The sequence below is a fragment of the Hypomesus transpacificus genome, chromosome 19, assembly GCF_021917145.1.
Source record: "Hypomesus transpacificus isolate Combined female chromosome 19, fHypTra1, whole genome shotgun sequence".
NCBI lineage: Eukaryota > Metazoa > Chordata > Actinopteri > Osmeriformes > Osmeridae > Hypomesus > Hypomesus transpacificus.
Genome location: NC_061078.1, coordinates 4725822 through 4746079, shown reverse-complemented (window position 1 = coordinate 4746079; position 20258 = coordinate 4725822). Strand labels below are relative to the sequence as shown.

General features: G+C 45.2%; 1 protein-coding gene across 4 annotated transcripts in view; it reads left to right on the top strand.

Moving 5' to 3' along the window:
* The window catches only part of LOC124481421 (carbohydrate sulfotransferase 8-like), a 96018-nt gene extending 75987 nt beyond the window's left edge, over positions 1-20031 (top strand). For all 4 annotated transcript variants that reach the window (XM_047041254.1, XM_047041251.1, XM_047041253.1 and 1 more), the window contains 2 exons: positions 16805-16842; positions 17972-20031. In XM_047041254.1, coding sequence (XP_046897210.1) covers positions 16805-16842; positions 17972-18808 — 875 coding nt within the window. In that variant the 3' untranslated portion in view covers positions 18809-20031. The remainder of the gene's footprint in view (positions 1-16804; positions 16843-17971) is intronic.
* The last annotated feature ends 227 nt before the right edge of the window (positions 20032-20258 follow it).

Here is a 20258-nt window from a genome sequence, read left to right as displayed (position 1 = left end):
CCGAGGACCGATTCAACAGTGGTGTGAAAAGAGTTTCGGACACAGTAAGTGGACCCCCTTCCTAGATAATTAAACTGAGTATGTTATGAATGCAGATTCCTCACACTCTGAGCCTCAACTCTGCAAAGTGTGTCCAAATGAGTATTTTGTATGCATGTATGTGTGTGTGTGTGTGTGTGTGTCAGTGGTACAAAGTGTCAGCAGATAAAAGCGCTCCCCCTCTGGGCCTGTACTGCCCCGACCTTACTGCTGTCCAGGCTCCTCGTTGGCATTCTGTGCCAGCGCTGTAGGGGGCATCAGGTGGCACCAAGAGGTGTGTGTTCTCCGCCTGCTCACCAGTCTTTAATATTGATGCGGCAGGAGGCTGAGGGGCTGTCACAGTGTATTCAGATAAACAGCTCCAGCGACGAAATGCTCTCTCACACACCCCGTGGGGGCTTTTCAGCGTCTGAGGCCAGTGAGGGGAGCAGCCAGACCAGTCGAGGCGAGCCGAGGTGAGACAAGGCACTGTGAGCACAGCGAGGTTTCATTAGCTCTCCTTTGTTTTCCACATACACCCATGGGCCTGTTCACTCACCACTGCCCCAAGACAGAGACGCTCCAGGCCCCAACACAACAGCCCCACTCCCAAGAAAGACCAACTGATTTTCGCTGCAAGACGATTGGAGTTTGTAAAGAGAATGTAGATAGTGTTTGAGTATAAATTAATATCCCCTTAAATTAAATAAGTTGTTGACCTTCCCTGTGTTAGTAAAAATTATGCAGGCGGTGAACTCTAAAGCTATTATGCAACCATCCATCCCCCCACACATTCTTTCATGTAATTGTCTGCAGCAATTGAACAGAAAATATGAATCATTACCTACTGCTGTTGATACATTATGTAAATCCGCTGATATAATCTCCATGACCTGTATATTCTCTTTTATCAACATGATGCGATCTTTGGTTGTTGCTGACTCACAATATGAGATAGAGAACAAGATTTTCCTTGAGACAGAGAGATAATAATAGAACCTGCCGAGGTATTAAATTATATAGATATTAAAACTCTCTCTCTGGGGAGTATGACACACAGTCCTACGGATTTTAATAACAATAAAATATTGCTTTGGATATTCATAATAAAAATCGCATGATCTTTTCAGCGGGGGGGTTTTGTTCATTTTGCAGAATTATTTATTGGTTTCAGGTGCACCTGAGTTTATAAAATGACATTTTCAAAGTGAGTTTCTTTTCATTAGCTAGTCAGGACAGATGTACAGAGGGTACATCATTTTTCATATGAAACATAGCAATAGTAAATAGCAGTGTCTCAACTCAGCACCTAATCAGCAAAGCTTCACATGAGGAATTCTAACTATGGGAACTTGACATTTCAATAGAAACAAAAACTGACTTAGATGCAAAAAAAGCGTGTGAATGCCTTGTATTTAAGTGTAATGTGTCACCAACAGACCAGCATTGTATTCATTTATATTAACATGGTTCATGCTTTCTAATGATTAGGGATGTTGGTGCCCTGACCCTTTTGTGATAGATGATTTCCTCTCTTACTGAGACGGATAGGAGGCTACCTAGGGGAGTGGAAGGAACCAGAGCTTGTTGGGGTTTTTTTGGGGGGGGGCAAGAGGTGTTGCCTAGAAGAGCAAGAGGAGATGCCTAGACACCAGAAATGAATCTGCTTTGCCGTGTAATTATGACCCTCACTCTCATCTCTTTCCCTCCTCCTCCCCTCCTTGCCCCTCCACCCTTCATCCTTCCCCTTGACCCAGTCCTCCTCCACTCTTTGCCCCTCCACCCTTCCCCTCGACCCCAGTCCTCCTCCTGCTGAGCCGCAGGTGGTGGTGATCTTGAGCTGTCCTGCAGCTCTACGTGTACTGAGAGGAAAACTGGTGGACTGAGAAGTCTGGGAATAATGTGGGTTTAGGTTTCAGACAACACGACCATGCTCACACTCACACCCCTACAGGGCACCTTTCACACACACACACACACATACACACACACACACACACACACGTGTACTTACTCACTTTGTCCCTTGCTCAGATCCTCATAGAATGAGCTCATTTTTTCATCCGATTTTCAGGCCCCCCGAAAAGACTCTGGCCTCTCCCTGGGCTAATATAGGTTATTTTCAACCCGTGGAACCACTGTAATTCATCTTCCACTTACTGGGGGGGAAGCTATTTATTGTGACGAGTTGTGCTTTAACACACCACCTTGCTTAACCGATGCAGCACTGTAGCTGATAACAGGCAGGAATAAGATGGAGCATTCAGATTAGCTACAGTGTCAAATGAATAGCATGCTGTTGGGGCAAACCCCCAGCGCTATAAAACAATCTGTCCTTTATCAGATCTGCTATGGCCACGGTGTGACAGCGAATAGATGAGGCAGTGCTTTGCATGGGCTACCTCTGTTCTGGGCTGCAGCACACCTCGTCTCTGAGACGGCACCTAGAAATGCACACACACACACACACCAACTATTTCACACACACCCAGACTGTGGGCAGCCAGCACATTTATGTAAGCTCACTCTCCCAATCTCATAGACACACAAACACTCATTTCATGCAAACACCTCACCCTGGGTTTTGGGCTTGATGTAAGATCGTCTTGGCATGGTTGATTGAAGCTCAAATTGGAATTATTACCCAATCATGTTCATTATATCATCATAGGACTATCAAGGGGCAATATCTTTTTAATCAATAAACACGATTTCCCTTGCACATTTGAATACCTGAGATTGTGGAAGGATTGGTGAAGGTGTAAGTCTAATCAGAAAAGCATTGCATCGCATCATATGACCTGTTGTTTTTAGCCCTGGAGCTTGCTTTGTTTTTCCGATGGAAAAAATCGAGAGCATATAAATGTGCTCGTCTGTGAAATTCAATCCAGCTGTAATATTCCTGTATTAATGTATCATTTTCTGCATCATATTCGTGTTCACCGGCAAATCGCAATTTTTCCTGAAAATTAAAACATTCAGAACATCAATTATCAAATTTGTAATTACAACGCATGCCCGAAGCTGGAATAATGACTGCAATGCACTCAATAAGAAAACCTTCTGTTTAAAAACCTAACAGCTCCAACAGCAGAGTTTCTTTTTGATGTTGTTGTTTGAGTTTTCTGTGTCTGCTAACTTCGGCGAACAGTGCTTAAGTGTTTCTCCAAAGCCTGATGAAATATTGAATTCTCCCTCAAAGATATTACGCTGCCAATCCCACCTCCCTGTTCCCCACCCACCTGTACAGACTGGGGCCCCTAAATGAAATAGCTTGGAAATCCTTTTATTCCACTGACCCATACGAACTATTGATTTAGAGGAATAGGGCCGAGTACTGCCTCTCCCCTTTCATCACTTAATAACACATCCTCCTCTGTGCTGATTAACACCTAGAGCAACAGACAGGTGGACAGAGTAGTCACTAGGGAATTGAACACCAGTACCTAGGAACACCCTTGTAAAGCCAATACACACAGAGGTTCTAAGAATAGATCACAGACACTGGCAATCAATGGCCGCTAAAATTAAAAGCTTATTTCCTACCAGTATTTTTGCCAAAATTCCAGACTTTTCTTCCTATCTTCCTATATAGTTAACTTTTTTGTTTTGTTTTCCCACTCTCTGACTGTCTAACGTGAGGGTTTTTTTTATTGATGGAAATGTTGTGATTTTTTGAAAGGCCTTTCAACTGGGCATGAAAGAAAATCTGGATCCTTTGTGAGAGTGGCATTTGTCCTTCTTCTACCACAAAGGACTTTCCTCATTCTTAAAAGCCATTTAGGGCACCAGACTGGGGAGGCAGGGAGGCAGCTTCTCTGAAATGTCACTGGCACCCAAAGCATCAGTACCCTGTTCAGGCCGTCTTAGAGGGTGTCTATTGTCTCTCACCCTGCCCTCTCAGTTTGAGATCTTAGCATTGCCAGGTTAGCATAGCCAGGCTAGCATGTCTGCTAACCTGTACGGAATACCTTTCCGTACAGGAAAGGTATTCCCGTAGGGAAATATGTATTATACTGTAGAGCAAAGAGCACAGGCACATTAGCATTACCTGTCACTTAACCCTGTGCCAAATAGTCCATAATGACGGAACATCTCCATTAGGGGAGTGCATTCTGGATTTGGAGACCTACAGTGCATTTAGAGTATGTGATTTGTCTGGGATGAGACTTCTGGCGCTCAGTGGGTTTAATTTAAGGTCAACTCCTCAGGTGTGTGTGTGTTTGTGTGTGTCAGCATGCATGTCACCTTGTGTGTTGCATACCCAAGGCAGGCAGACTTGCTGGCAGGCATTGTTGGTCCATCCACTGGCACCTTCCACACCAATTGCTTTAGTGGCAATCCAGCGGGGATGTCCTTCTTTTGAAAACACTACTGACCTTTTCTTGCCGTATTCCTCTACTGGACACGAGCTCTGAAAGGCCACACTGCTGAGGATCCCCAACTAGCTTTTCCCCTTTATTGATTTTCATGCCCCGTCTCCCTTTGTGCTGGGCCACTTAATCAACAGACGTCCATCAAACCCTTTGTCATCCTTCTGAGGTGAAAGCTTGCCTCATACTTCTTTCGTATTTCACAACAAAGGTTTTCAAAAAATAGGTGGCGATTGTGTCGCTCAACTCTTGATCCTGACATGATCAACGTGACATGAACTTTGACCCTCTGGGATTTGAAAAGCATTGACGCAACTCACTGTGTAATGAAATGTTGAGCAAAGGTTTCAATCTATTTCAGTTTATCATTGGGCCTGTTGAGAATGTTGAAAAAGAGACTCTTCTGTAACCCTGAGAAAGCATGTAAATGCCGGAAAAACAGCAACAGGAGCAAATATAAGGACAAAGTATCTCATTAGCCCTCGGGTCCAAAGTCATCCAGTAGGGAACTGCTAACGCCAAGTTTGAAGATTGGCAATTATGAAAATGATCTCATTCCTGTTTATCTGGATGCCATTGGAAGGCACTTGGGGCGACTCCCAGAGCCATATCAGTGCTCGCGCCGTGACCTTTTCCCTGGTAAAATACATCTTTCTTATTTTTTTCAAAACATTTGGATCGAGGGGAAATGGAAGTCAAAATTTGTGAAAGTGTTAGAAACAGGAGAAGGGCTCCCAACAGTGCTGTTTGTCACCAGCACCTACATCTCAATAGGGCTGCTGTTTATACAGAGCTGCTAATAATGATGGCTACCAGGTTTAATATGCCATTAAGGTTAATTAGCAGATGTACAGTCTCTTTTAGTCTTCTCAGGCTGTGCAGTTATTAGGCCATCCACGACAGAAGGACACCCAGTGGACCAGCTCTGAACACACATTTGAGGTAAAGGTAATGTGTGGCTACAGTAATTAGCTTATGTTCTGTCTCATATTGAGTTAGGGAGGCCAAATGTTTCCTATCACTCAGCCACACAGACAGGTTTGGTATCCAGACAGGGTTAGATGGCTCTGCTTATCAGGCTTGTTAAGATGAAACATTGCTATTGTGCTGCGCAAAAGCCGATGATACAGTTGGGGAATTAGTCATCTGCAATTTCACCCTATTTATAGCGTGTGTGTGTGTGTGTGTGTGTGTGTTTGCGTGTGTGTGTGTGTGTGTTTGTGTGAGTGTGAGTGTGATGAGGGGGTGGTCTCTCAGTACTGTATATTTTGCCTTGAGCTCCATTTCCACCTTCAGCTGTAATTAGCGTGGCTCGTTAATGTAGTGCTTTCCTAACGATGCACCTTTTGAAGCACAGCTTAGCTCAATTTGTTTGATCCTATGAACAAAATAAAAGCAAGCAGATAAAGTTTAATATGTGATCTCATTCATTACCTTGAAATGTCTGAAAAGTATTTCATTTGACAAATACAACCTTCATTAATAATGGAAGATAGCAATTAATCTGAACACTTAACACAAGTTATGAGCAAACTACTGTATAAAAAGTGTGGCATTGTCACTGTCTGAAATGTTACTTAAAATGTCTGCACATTAATACACTATTTGTTGATCTTAGTATGTTTTTAAGTATATTAGTTTATATTTAAGTATTTACTGTAGATAAGAAACATATATAAACTATTTCGTACATTTGTATGAGTGTTGATGATGAACTCAATATGAATATAGTTTTTCCAGTAGTTGATGCCAGAGTACAGCTGACAGCCATATCTCAAGGGATAAGATGACATTACAATTCACAATTAGTTGGGAGTGTACTATCAAGGTGCCATAACATCCAAGATGATGGAAACACTCAATAGGAGGCACTTATTTCATGCTGACAGGCGGGTGCAATTATTGTACAACACTACAGGGGATCGTTTTCATAAAGAAGGGCAACCTAACACTGCCATTCGGAAAGTCGGCTGCACCTCTTCGTCAGAGGCTGAAGGCTTTATGGAGACTAATCTGTCCCATTCTCTCTGTTTGGGAAAAAAGGGAAGGAATGATTGATAGTCTAACTACACCTGACAGCACGCAGGAAGCCTATGGGCATGGGAATATTTTGCAGCACATTGAGCCCAGGGTAAATTATGCCAGGAATTTAAATATTTGAGCAGATACATATCTAACATGTAGAAGCGCAGTATTGAAAGAAGGGTGGACATGATCCGAGCCTACCCAGACCATAAGCAACTGGCTCATTTTCACCCTCCGTCCGGATGTACATCAACATTATTTCAGCTACGCCATGGAGGATGTCATTAATTCATCACTGGGCCCACGCCACCATAGCACGTCGTCAGTGAGAAAACCCATAAGCCGGAGGTGTAATGAAACTGTAAGTGGCTGTCATTAATAACACCACACCTTTCTGACATGAAGGAAGGCGTTCTCAGGACTTTACAGTGGACTGGTGTGAGCGGGTGCTGTCATTAGTGGGTCACCGTTCTCCCAGAGCAGGAGGCCCCTTCCTTGCCTATTAGCTCAAGCAGACGCCCTGAGTCGTCATCTGGCATGTCCATCAAAGGACTGACAGCTCGATCGCATACGAGCTGACCTTACGTGTCCCTAGTGTTCACTTTGGGGGGGGGGAGCAGACGGGTGGATATTACCACCAGTGCAGACAGACGGCGTGGAGATTAATGGCCTAGCAGCCATCGAGCGGAGACAGTCCCCACACACACCGGCGCAGAATTCACTCATTCAATGACACACTAGGAGTAACACGTCGCTGTCAGTACACACAGGCTGGTTAACAAAGGGTCCTTCATATAGTATGACTAAATATTATGCTGACGAACGTTTATGAAGGCAGCATATACATCTTTTTTTCATTTGAGATTTCAAGCCATATGTGTCAGACATTTCCCTCTCTCTCTCTCTCTCTCTCTCTCTCTCTCTCTCTCTCTCTCTCTCTCTCTCGCTCTCGCTCTTTTGCGCTCTCTCTCTCTCTCTCTCTCTGTGTGTGTGTGTGTGTCTCACGACTCTTCAGGGCTTCTCTCCAGCCAGTCTTCATGTACTACAGAACACTGTCAGAAGTCTATTGTCAGCCAGTGTGGCTGCTCGCCTTCAAAGGGAATCCCATTCAATAACTCTGATCCCCTATTGTGACAGTGCCCTTGTAGCGTACCGACAGACGTGCTCCGCTTCAGCGGAGGCGGAGGGGAGCCTGAAGCGGAGCGTCCGTCAGGAAGAACCTCCTTTTCACTACTGTACATCAGCCGTGTGAGCCAGCCCAGAGATTGTGTCACAGCTCAAATTCCTGTATAACTCCACCTTCTGAACCACAAATTCAACGTTGAAGTCACAATAGAATTGTAACGTCTGAGAACAACCAAATCAAACTGGGTAATTGAGCAAACGTTATCCATCCATTAGAATATCCTGTATACCAAAATATTTTTTTTATGTATTATCATAAATAAATAATAAAAACATTAGTCATGGTTTACTCATTTCAAATAGATGACCCGGTTCTGGGCAAAACATGTCACGCACACTTGTGCAGGTTACGATGCACAATATGAGGAAAGGGTCTTATATAAGGGCCTCGGTGGACTGGCTCCACCATCAGCAGCTGTGTGCTGCTCCAGTGTCTACAGCAGAGTCAGTGTGCTACAGATGGCCACAGAGTGCCCTACCCCCAGGTAAACACTCACAGCTGACAGAAGGCCTGAAAGTGCTTGTGAGGCCTGCTGGCAGGATTCCTGCTGACAACCCTCCTCTCTCCCTCCCCATACACCAGAGCACAGCCAGAGCACAGCAGCCTTACCTACTGTACTAAGGGCCTGAACAGGGGGCATGTTGGACTGCTGCGCTGCCTGTCTTCCTTAGGGAGCGGAGCAGAGCGGAGCAGAGCAGAGCAAAATAGACCCTCAGGCTCCAGCCTTGGCCTCCTGGTCTTCTCTTTCTGTCTCTCGCTCTCTCTTACTCTTTTGCTCTCTCACTTTTTTTCTCTCTCTCTCTTACTCTCTGTCGTTTTCTCTCCCTCACTTTTTTTCTCTATACACACGCACACAACTTGTTCCCGAGAGCACACACAGGGCTAGCCATGTAGCAAGTCTATCCACTCAGATATTCCTTAATGGACTCTTTGATCGATTCGTAATGACGCACTGCCAATGCAGGGCTTGCTTAGTGGGAACAGTCGAGGCAGAGCCATCCGACGCATGTTAACATCTAGATCTCTTTACTTTCCACTGATGCTAGCCTCTGAAGGTAACATTTGAGAGTGATGTGAACACATAAAACACGCGCTCACTCACATTACACACACACACACACAGACATACAGTACACATACTGTAAACACATAGCACATCACACACAAGCACACACACACAGAGGCAGCGGTGTCTGGGTGGGGAACACTAATGGATAATGACAGCCTTGACGGCGGGAGACTGAGCTGAGTCACTCTGGACTCGCAAGCAATGAATAAAAGAGAGGGTGCTGCTGTGTGAATATCCGCTTTGCTGATCCCCCCTGATACCTCGTATTCCTGCCAGTCTCCCAAGGTAGGCCCCCTCATTATTGCTCCTCTGAGTGTTTCTGCAGACTGGATTTGGCTTTGAAAGATGGGGATGGATGCGTTGGCACAGAGATAATCGTTTTTTATGGTTTGGTTTTTCCTGTTGCTTGATACCATACCAATTCTTAGTGGTTGTTTGAGCTGTTGGATAGTGTCTTGCCCTAAACAGTGCACAACAGTGCACAGTGAAAAACGTTCCCCGTTTCACTTTTTCTCAATTCATGTCAGAATTGTCACCCGTCTTCTCTGTGAGTGACAGCTGAACCCATTTTTATCTTTCTCCAACAAGAGATGGGAGTCTGCAAAAATAGCCTATCATCTCGCAGCCAAATGTTTTTTGATCTGACACTGACACACCCAGCAGACACAAGAAGAACTGGCACACCTGGCATGTTGTTCTGCAGAACCCAGTCTGGCCAAATAGCCCGCTGTTCCCTCACCAACTCAGATACAAACAGTTCTGACAAAAGGCCAGCTGCCTTGTTTGTACGATGAACCCACTTCTTAGTTTGGCTGGGGTATGGTTGTGAAATCTGCCAAATGGATCTTTTTTTAACCTTTCCTTGACTTGGTGTGGATGTGTGTGATATGTAACTATCAGTGTAATTATTCGGTGTCCCCCTTCTGCAAGCTATCACAGCGCTTGCAGCAGCACTGCTTGCAGGGGGGGAGGGGAGGGGGCAGGTGTTGAACAGTCGTAAAGGCAGGCAGGCAGCCATTACAAATCAGGAACAGACAGATTTCTACCAGGCTGAATTCCCCCCCCCCTCATGTTTTAGGTCAGTCTGCACCTTGGCGCTATCGACAGAGTTATTTTTTGTTTGTGTTTCTTCCTGACAAAGTAAGACTCCCGGAATATGTGTTTCACATTTCTAAATGACACCTCCACCGTGGGGACAAGGAGCCAAAGCCACCTCAGGTGCTTGCAAGAGTTATTTCAGGCATTGGGGAGCGTCAGTCAGACAGACAGACAGACAGACAGAGCTGCGCTGCATGCCACACACACAGGCACACACACACACCCTCAGGAGCGCATACACAAAAGCACACACTGTTCTCATTAGCAGGAAGCTCTGGAGTAACTAAGTAAATGCTGCTCTGCTCCAGTGCTCAGCCTGTCATCGCTTCAACACACCGGGCAGGGAGAAGAGACAGAAAGAAAAGTGATGTGTGAAAAGTAACAGGGAGGACTAAAAAAGAAGTTAGTTGTGTTGTTATTACCCTCTGTATAAGCCTTATTATCCCTGTAGAATGTCAGCATGTGTATTTTCAGTGGCTAAGGTGATTGGATTGCCGGTAGTGGCGGTGCAGTATTATTGTTCTATCAGTGAGTGATGCTGGTGTTGGTGGTGCTGTTGTATTGTGGAGTGTTTCCATTGCATGGGGTGTAGGGAGGCAGGTCCAGCGTACAGGTAGCTGAGCAAAAGGAAATGAACGGTTGAAGGCTGGAGGGCATAGGTGGGCTGCTTTGGAGAAGCTGAGACAGATAAGACACTTGAGGGAAGGAACGGTGGGATAAAAAGAGCAAAGAGGTAAAGTTACGGCACTGCGGGGAACCTAGGGGGGGAAGGAGGTCTGAGATCGAAAGGGTAGGTTGCAGAGAAAATAGAAGAGGCTTTAGGCTAAGGGGAGCAAACAGGAAAGGACCGCAGGGGGAAGGGTGTGGCGAGGGTGCTGTAGACCCTAGAGGTGAGCCATGAGGCATGCTCGGAATACATTTCTGTGCTCCTCCAACTACAAGACAAGGGAAAGGCAGTCCGGGAAAGAGCCAAAGGCCCTCTCTCTCTCCCCTCTCTTTATATCTTCTCCCATTATTCTGTCTTCCGACCAAACTCATATAGGCAGCTTCCAAGGTCTGGTTCTGACAGCTAATCAATCGTGCCCATGTGTAAGTCGGTGTCAAGGAGCAACGCGAGCCTGGGCTGTGTTTCGACTTCTTCCCCCTTAATCCGATCCACCTTCAAAAGTCAGGATTGTTATAGGCGGCATCGCATGGAGAGATAGAAGAAATATTTCCTCCTCACCCGAAGTAACCCTTTATACTCTTTCTCCCTGGGGGGGGGGGGGGGGGGGGGGGGGGGGGGTGACGAACTTGAACCGTAGTCAGTGGGAGAGTATTGAATCTTCAGACTCCAGGGCAGTTCCTTCACCATTAACTTAGCATTCAGCCACTGTTCCTCCTCTGTGCTCACATGTCTGCCTTCATCAGGCTCTTGCTGTAATCAATGGTCCGGGTGACAAGACACCAAGGAGTATGTGTGTGAGCACAGAGCTTACTTAAAGCTGAAAGCACGGGGTAAACAGTGACAGAGCCAATTCCACTTCCCAATCTTGCCGCAAATAAGGGTGAACACTGGAGCGCAGACGCTTAACAAAGACACAGGACAGAACGTGCCAGTAATAAGAGACCCCCCCCAGTGGAGCACAGACACGGGCTACACAGAGCACCTCAGACCTTGATCCCATTCTGGGTCTTTCTCATCTCTCATCATCCTCTTTTTCTCATTCTGGTGGACCCCTCTCTGTTGGATCCCTTCTGGATCACCTCTCATTTCCAACTGCTCATCAGAGCAGTTGGACTGCTCTGATGAGACTTGGACTTCTAGAGAGAAAAATACATGTTGGTGTTCCGGAGAGCTTTCCACTTTTCAAACTTTTCCCACAACCTCAGGCCCTGCTGTCGGAGCTGTCATCGACAAGGGAGCGTCTCCCGAAACGCAGCGCAAGGTTCCCCTCCTCATAGGTCAAGAGCTCTCTGGCATTGTAATGAGATGCCAGCTGCCAATTAAAGACAACGGTGCATCTCAGGGTACCACCATTCACTTAACCCCTGGATGACAGTCGACAGGTAACATTTGTTTAAACATCGGCGCGTTGGTGAGCTGTCAGACCTCAGACGAGACATCCTACAACAGCCCACCCTCCTCTATTCACCCATTCCTGTTTACACTTTGCTGCAACGCACTGTTTCCATGGAAATACTCTTATAGAAATCACCTAACCTGCATTCCTTACGCTTGGTGCACACACTGATAATCGGTGGTGGAATAATGATGAGAGCTGGGATAAGCATCTGGGGTGGATCAAATCATAAGAGTAAAGCATTCGGAAAACAATTCTGAAGCCTTAATTGGGAGTCCTCAGTCGCGTAATACGTAAATAGACCTCGGCATTCACACGTCTTACAGAAAAAATATGCGGCTTAATATGCTTGGCTCGTAACTGCAGGAGGGGAGTACAAGCCAAACCATGTGTTATTTATGTTGTATGGTACAGAACAGCACACTGATTAATGCAATGAGGTTATAGCCTATATTTTCTATGCTATCTTGAATTTCTCATATGAAAGCCGTATCGCCGCTAATGATTCATGAGGCCTGCAAATCTGACCTTGAGATGAGATCAGAGGTTGAATGGAAGCCAAAGCATTGCAGCACCAATATCTATTTTATGTGTTTTTAATACTTGTGTGTCCCAGAAGAGCTGTTAAAATTACTTATTTTTAGAGTCAAATTAGGGAGTGGCCCTGAACATGTTTGGAGACAGCCTGTTTGGGTCATAAAGCCCATTGTCATTTCTGATGTCCTTGTATTAAATATTCTTACAATGAGAACCTTGATGCAGAGTATGCTGTTGTGCAAATGTCATTCTTTTTATTTAGAATATTCTGATGAAATGCAACACCTGCAATTTTACTCTCACAACCTACCATACACCCTGCTTCTCTCTAGCAGGGTCCCACCTAACCCTTCATCATACACACAACAGCATACATCCTCTCATTTAATGTCCTTTGGGTCATTTCATTCAGCCTGAACGATGTCCCCAAAAGTGGGGTTAGTCCCAGACACCTGGAGGCAATCACCCATTTGACTGGTCCTTGTCCAGGCAGCTTACCATCCAACTTCCCTCATCACTCGAGCCCTCCAGCACAGCTCACACACATTCAATTTAGGCAGGATTGTAGCAGAACATTCTGAATGGTGTAACACCTTTTTATCTATTACTGCAACCTGCAACATCAGTGGGCCTGAGTTTGCAATCTAATACCTTTCCTCTTCAAGTGATATCCACTATTAAACCACACCTCTGTGCTCATACAGCCCCTGCAGTATTCCCATGCGTGGGAGGGAATGTGTGTGTGCGAGAAAGAGACAGAGAGTGAGTGAAAGAGAAAAAGAGAGAGAGAGTGAGAGAGAGAGAGAGAGAGAGAGAGAGAGAGAGAGAGAGAGAGAGAGAGAGAGAGAGAGAGAGAGAGAGAGAGAGAGAGAGAGAGAGAGAGGGAGAGAGAAAGAGAGTGTGTACGTGTGTTTGGAAAGAGTGTTAGACTGCAAGTAGGGAAAGGCACACAGAGAACTAAGGTAGTCCAGGTCAGAGGCTCTGTGAGCTGAATGACTGATGAAAGGTTAGTGTGGCCCCACATGCAGTGCTACCCCAGGCAGCTAGGGCCTGGGAGGGAGGTCCAGCCTGTGTCTAGTTGGCCTGGCTCCATGATCTCTCCTCCTCTTCCTCCTCTTCCTCCCCTGGGTAAGAATAGGCATTTAACGAGTCCTTCCCCGTGTGCACAAGGCCACCAATCCTTCACTTAACAAGCTTGTTATTTCAGGTAGTTTTTTGTCCTACGCTTCTCTTTGGTGGATGTGTCTCTGTGGGCGATAGCAGAGAAGAAGGAAGGAGAAGGAGGGAGGGACTGGGGAAAGGAAAGGAAAGCTTTGATGTGCGTCTGTATTGGAGAGTCATGCAGGGGTCTTTCAGAGGAAAAAGGCGTTAATGGATCCACTAATGATGTGGTCCTTGCTTTCATGACTCCTACGATAACACAGGGGTCCCGCATGAATATGCATGCTTCTCTGGTTCAAGGAGGATCTTAAGCCTCAAGGTTGGGATTGGCAGAAGGATAAAGTTGTTTTCTGAAATGGTAAATGTTACCGTCAGAGCACCTGAAGGAATTAACACTGATCTTGTTCTGTTAATAAAACCTTCAACTGGACCTTTACCTTGCAATAATCTATACCACATTTAATCTATACCACACTTGATACCATTTAAGTATAAAGCATTTCTTACTGTACAATGTTTCTACTTTCGGTATTGCCATGTAGTTACATGGTAGTTGACTAAAATGAATAAAGTGTTAACCTTTTGCTTGTGAGCAGTATTTGCTAGAATAATTTTCTCAACTCGTGTAAAGCAAAGGTTAATTTTCAACAATTTATCAGTGTTTCCACAGTCAAAAGAATCAATAGCATAAAGACTACAGAATTGACTGAGTGTGAAATTGCAATCAAATACAAATAAACACCGTCCTCTGCCAAATAAATGGGACATAGATAGGTTTGGTTAATACAACTTCCAAAATTATAATAGCAGACGTTTACGCTGTTTATATTGTGGTTTATTTAACAAAATAGTGAAAACACCACTTCTCTAATGTCATTTATATTCCGCTCAGCAGCATGGGGACATTTTATTCCCAGCGATGAGGCCCAAGCTGTCTTGTTAAACACAGGCATGACTAACCTTTTATAACTATTAAAATCAAACACACAATATCTAATGTCTAATATGTTTCCAGATATAATATCTAATCTGATATATTGAATCTGTAACCTGAACAAACTACTTACAAATTGATGTTGATTCAGTAACTATTTGTAAATACTGTAAAATACTTATATGCTCTTTATTTACCTTACCCCTATTAGTTTGTCCCAGAACTGCAAATATCAAATCCAAAGCACCTCTCAAATGATTTTTGATAATTGATCTCGATAGACTAATAGATTCGATGGTCTTGATGATGGGCTTGAGGGATGGTGAACAACATCAGAGACACCATAACCCCCTGACCAAAAACACTACTTAGCAGGAAGTAATTAGAGCTGAGATTTCAATTAGCAACTTGATGGGGTTCCTGGATCAATAGTAAAGCATGTATCGTTGATCAGATAGCCCAAGCTACAAGAGCTTACTACAACACTCTATTGGAGATCCAATAATGTGTGTTGTTGTCACTGTGCGTTATTGTATCTGTGTGTGTGCGCAGCAAGCCTTGTTTCCGAGCTGAGGCAGTGTTGGCCCAGTGATGACATGTTGAGTCCTGTTAAATATTAATGTGTTTTACATGGGCCAATGTAAACTGACATCAGAGATTCGTACAAGAGCCATCATTTGGACCATGGTAGCAAAGCGCTCCAGAGCCCTAAACAAGATTAGAAAATGTCAAACGCGTTTGCGGTCCCTATCACCTCCATCAGTCTAGCTCTTCCCCCTCATACTGGTGTGTAGAGAGAGACAGGCTTATTGTATTTCCTCAGACTGGTGTCCAACGTCCATAGAGAGAAAGACGGGCTGCTTCTAAAGCCTCAGACTGGTGTATGTGGAAAGAGACAGGCTGATTCTGTCTCCTCAGATGGCTGTCTAGAGAGAGAGACAGGCTGATTCTGTCTCCTCAGATGGCTGTCTAGAGAGAGAGACAGGCTGATTCTGTCTCCTCAGATGGCTGTCTAGAGAGAGAGACAGGCTGATTCTGTCTCCTCAGATGGCTGTCTAGAGAGAGAGACAGGCTGATTCTGTCTCCTCAGATGGCTGTCTAGAGAGAGAGACAGGCTGATTTTAAAGCCAGACACGAAGCTGAGACCTCATCAGCACATACTAATACAAAACAGCATTGTATCTGTCTGTGTGGTGGTCCCCCGGCCCCCCATTCAACACGCACGCCCTCTGAATAGCAACACACACAGTAGTGGACCACACTTAAGTGTTATACACACGTTGCCTATCTCATCACTTAAGAAAGGGCAGCGGCCGCGTATGGTTCCCCCTTGCAATCCCACCCACCATCCTTCCATTCATCTCGTCATCTCCCTCCCTCTCTCTCTCTCTCTCTCTCTCTCTCTCTCTCTCTCTCTCTCTCTCTCTCTCTTTCTCCCTCTTCCCTCTCTCTTTCTCTCTTTTTCTCTCTCTCTCTCTCTCTCTCTCTCTCTCTCTCTCTCTCTCTCCCTTCCTTCCTTCCTTCCTTCCTTCCTTCCTTCCTCCCTCCCTTCATCCCTCCATTCCTCCTTTCCTTCCACCTCCCCAGGTTCCGATCACTTCCAGGCTCAGATTGGAAGTGACAGGCCACTCAGACAGAGGTGTCCCCGCACTCCCATCAGCCAGCATGCGGCCACCGAGCCAGCCTGTCGCCCTGATTACACATCAGCTGTACGGGGTGCGACAGGAATGGGGTGGGGGTGCCAAGGGAGGTGGTGGAGGTGGGGGTGGGGGGCGGTGGCAAGCTGGGAAATAGGCGATGTCCAGCTAGAGACACCGACAACACACTTAACACATTGCTGTCGTGCACCTGCTACAGCTGCCAATACGCACGCGACCTGTCCCTCAACCTCGCTCGCTGTCTCTCTCTCTCTCTGCTCGGCTGCCACAAAACCAATCTCTCTAGTCTGTGGGTCTGCCGCCTCCCCCCCACCTCACCTCTCCCCCACCCAACCACGCACACATGGAAACCCAGAGCAAACTGTTCACTCTCTCACTCAATCTCTGCAACTGGGCCCACAACTCATTATCCAACTTTTGATGGTGGTGGAGTCTCATTATGCAGACAGATAGGGCTACCTGAGTCATGCCTGTGTGGAGGAGAGGTGTCTTCTCAGCAGCCAGCCAGCTGTCTGACACTACGGCACAATGAAAGGGCTGAATTATCAGGGCCTGATGCATCAACGGGCTGGCTCAAGCTCTTTAGACAAGCGCTAACAAAGCATGTTGTCGTGTTTCCTGAAGTGTTGCCTTTTTTTTTACTCTCTCTTTCTGTCTCTCTCTCCCTTGTTCTTCTCTGCAGGTGTGAATCTCAGAAGTCCTCCCCGTCAGTCCAAAGAGGTTTGAATTTGTTTTACTCGTTTTCCCTAAACAGAAAGGAGGTAAATAGAAAGAAAGCGTGAGGGAGATAAGATCGATATACACAGAGCGAGGAATAGGAGAGATAAAGTAACAGCTTTGTTAACTATTACAACATTCAACACGGATGTCGGTCCCGATTCTCTCCCTGCCACAACAGCTGTGTTTAATGTCTGACCTCACACTAGTTAACCTGGAGAAGCCCAGGCCAAGCCTCTCTGTCAAGGGACAAAGTCTGGGAATGAATCTCTCTCTGCAGCAGAGGCATTAATAGACATAAAACTACTGACTCGGCACACAAGTCAGAATTAAGGTAGGCTAAGAATTAAGATTTCAGGCTGCAGAGCGAGGACAGGAGTCTGGTTAGAGATGTCAGGCACGCTTTTCCTCCGCATTCTCTCTCCTCCCTCTGTTTCTTCTCTCCCCCTGACCTTGGTTTGCTCTCGTCTCCGCTGTGATCATCAATAGGGATGAAAGAGTTTACATTAGTGAGAGTCCCCGCACGAGGGCAGGTGGGTACCTGGTCCGCCGGCGAGGCTGTCGGGGAGAAACCACTCCCGTCCTCCTCCGGTCCTCCTCCACCTATCTCCTGGGACAGATCTAGGAATCAGAGAGAGATTAGATGAGTTTTTCAGCAATCCTATGACCTGATTCATGTCATATTAAAATTTTACGTCCAGCCCATTGTCTTTATGGCACTATAATGGCATTTAATTGAAATAAAATGTCAGAATGCGTGATAACTATGGTAATAAGGCAATAGATGATTCTAATTTAGATTTTCCATTAAGTTTTTATAAGACATTTATACAACATTAGGGCTCAGTTTATTGGTCGGTCATGCACCGTGTGACATTTCAACCAGGAATTTGAAGGAGAGTAAGAACGTAATGTAACAGCACCATTAAGTGGTGAAATCTGGATACTGCAGAAATCTCAGGAACTCACCAGGGTCTTGTTTATTCAGTTTCATAGACAATAGAAGCAATTAAGATCCAAATGTAGAATACTGAGAGAAATAGACTCAGCTAAATGAAGAAAAACAATATATCTATATAATGAATTTAATATATTAACAACTATTATCAACACTTTATTTTATATTTCTCAGGAGACATGGCGCAGGATAGCTGTGGTCCAGAACGCACGTCGGGGGCTGGTCAAGCAGATTTGCGCCAAGTTCAAGAGCAGCATGGACCGAACCGTCTTGCCGCAGCACGTGTCCCGCATCTATGTAGAGGACAACTACAAGATTCTGTTCTGCGAGGTTCCCAAGGCCGGCTGTAGCAACTGGAAGAGGATCCTGTTAGTGCTAGCGGGGCTGGCCTCCTCCACGAAGATCGAGATCGAGAAAGTCCACGGCAGTGTTCTAAGGACACTCAACACCTTCCAACAAAAGGACATCACCATGCGCCTCCAGACCTACACCAAGATGCTGGTTGTCCGGGAGCCCCTCCAGAGGCTGGTGTCAGCCTACAGGGACAAGTTTGAGAACCCCAACACATACTACCACCCCAGCTTTGGAATCCCGATCATTTCCAAATACAGGGCAAATGCCTCCAAGGAGGCCCTGAGGACAGGGGATGGGGTCACCTTCCAGGAGTTTATTCAGTACCTGCTAGATGTGTATCGGCCCGTGGGTATGGACATCCACTGGGAGACCGTCAATAAGCTCTGTCACCCCTGCCTGCTCGATTATGACTTCATCGGCAAGTTTGAACACATTGAAGAGGAAGCTGACTTCCTGCTCAGGATGATGGGTGCCCCGGACAACCTCACCCTCCCCACTTCTAAAGACTTGAAGCCTAATGATGAGAGAACTTCCATGCACTTAACACATCAGTACTTTGCTCAGATTAATGCTTCAGACATTCAGAAGGTGTACGACTTCTATTATATGGATTACTTGATGTTTAATATCTCCAAACCGTATAAAGATTTATATTGATTGTCTTCGAGATCCCAATATCTTGGTCCAAAATCTCTCCCACATGATCATAAAGGAGCTGTGTACAGTAAAAGACGAATCCTTTTTAAAATATTATTTTATGTCATGTAATGTCATACAAGACACTTTAAAAACAGAAAACAGCAATGTCTTGGTCAGACATTTTTACAGATAACCATTCCTCTTTGCACTTAACACCAACATTTATTGCCAAAAATGAACTTTGCAAGCAATCTCACATAGCATAGTTAGGAAAACTTTGATGTTTTAAAATGTGGTGCCCACGATCTGCTTCTGTTTTGCTTTCAGAGTAGCTTTTTTTATTTACCTCTTTAACATTCATGTTTGGTTACAGAGTCAGTCTTAGCTACTGTTCTACAAAGTGTTGTGCCAAGCTATGAGAATGGCCCATTTACCGGCCCCTGGCTGGCCCATTGATGACCACCATGCTCCCAATATTTCTAACACACATACTGCACTCACACTTCCCTGTAGAACACATTCTTAACATGTATCACTCATGGGAGATTTATTCTGACACTGATATTTAAAAACTGTACAAAGGGCATTAAGATGACTATATTTATTTTTGTATGTATTTTTCAGTAGCTATATTTCAGTGATTCTTTGTGGACTTTTTTTCTTTTCTAATGTTATTGATTGTTGTTATAGTGATGCGGTGGTTAGTGTAGAATAACTGCTAATGCTATTGACACTCCTTGTAGTTCCACATTACTGTAAGACCTGTAGAAATTAGCTGTACACTGGTTAGTGTGGAATCGACACAGAAAAAACAATTGCCCATTATCCCCCCTGTGGTAAGACTGCTGTGCTGGAGGCAGCAGTGTGCTGACACTAGTTCTGACACAAGCTCTTCTCCTGATGCTGTCACTAACAGAGAGCAGCCTCTCCTCTTTATCTGTGTGTGTGTGCATGTGTGTCTGAGATGGAGAGCGTGTGAAAGATAAAAAGAGAATACAGAGAGGACCAGGACGTGTGCTATGATTTTCTTTCATTGTTGTATGCACAGCTTTGTGAAGCAGCTCTGTGATACAGAAAACACACACATACACAGATATAGCAGAAGAAGAGCAGTGCACATAGTCTGTGTGGACTGCTGAGATATATCATCTCCACAGGGTCACACCATCCAGAGTCAAGCCCGTTTTACACACAACTACTTTAACTTTAGGATAGTAGAGAGCCTCTCATATTTAGTAGGAAAATCTACTGTTAATGGGGGGGTGAACGGGGGGGGGGGGGGGGTTGGCGGTGAACTTGATATAGTCAATGTCTTCTTTCATCAGCAATAAGGAAGACAGGTGAACTCTACCCCGGGCAGTAGAACCCTAGGTTTCATGTGTAATCAAGATTCCAACAAAAAAAATTATAATGATGGAACAATATTGGAATAATGATTACAGACTTACTAATCATGTTACTCTTTTAT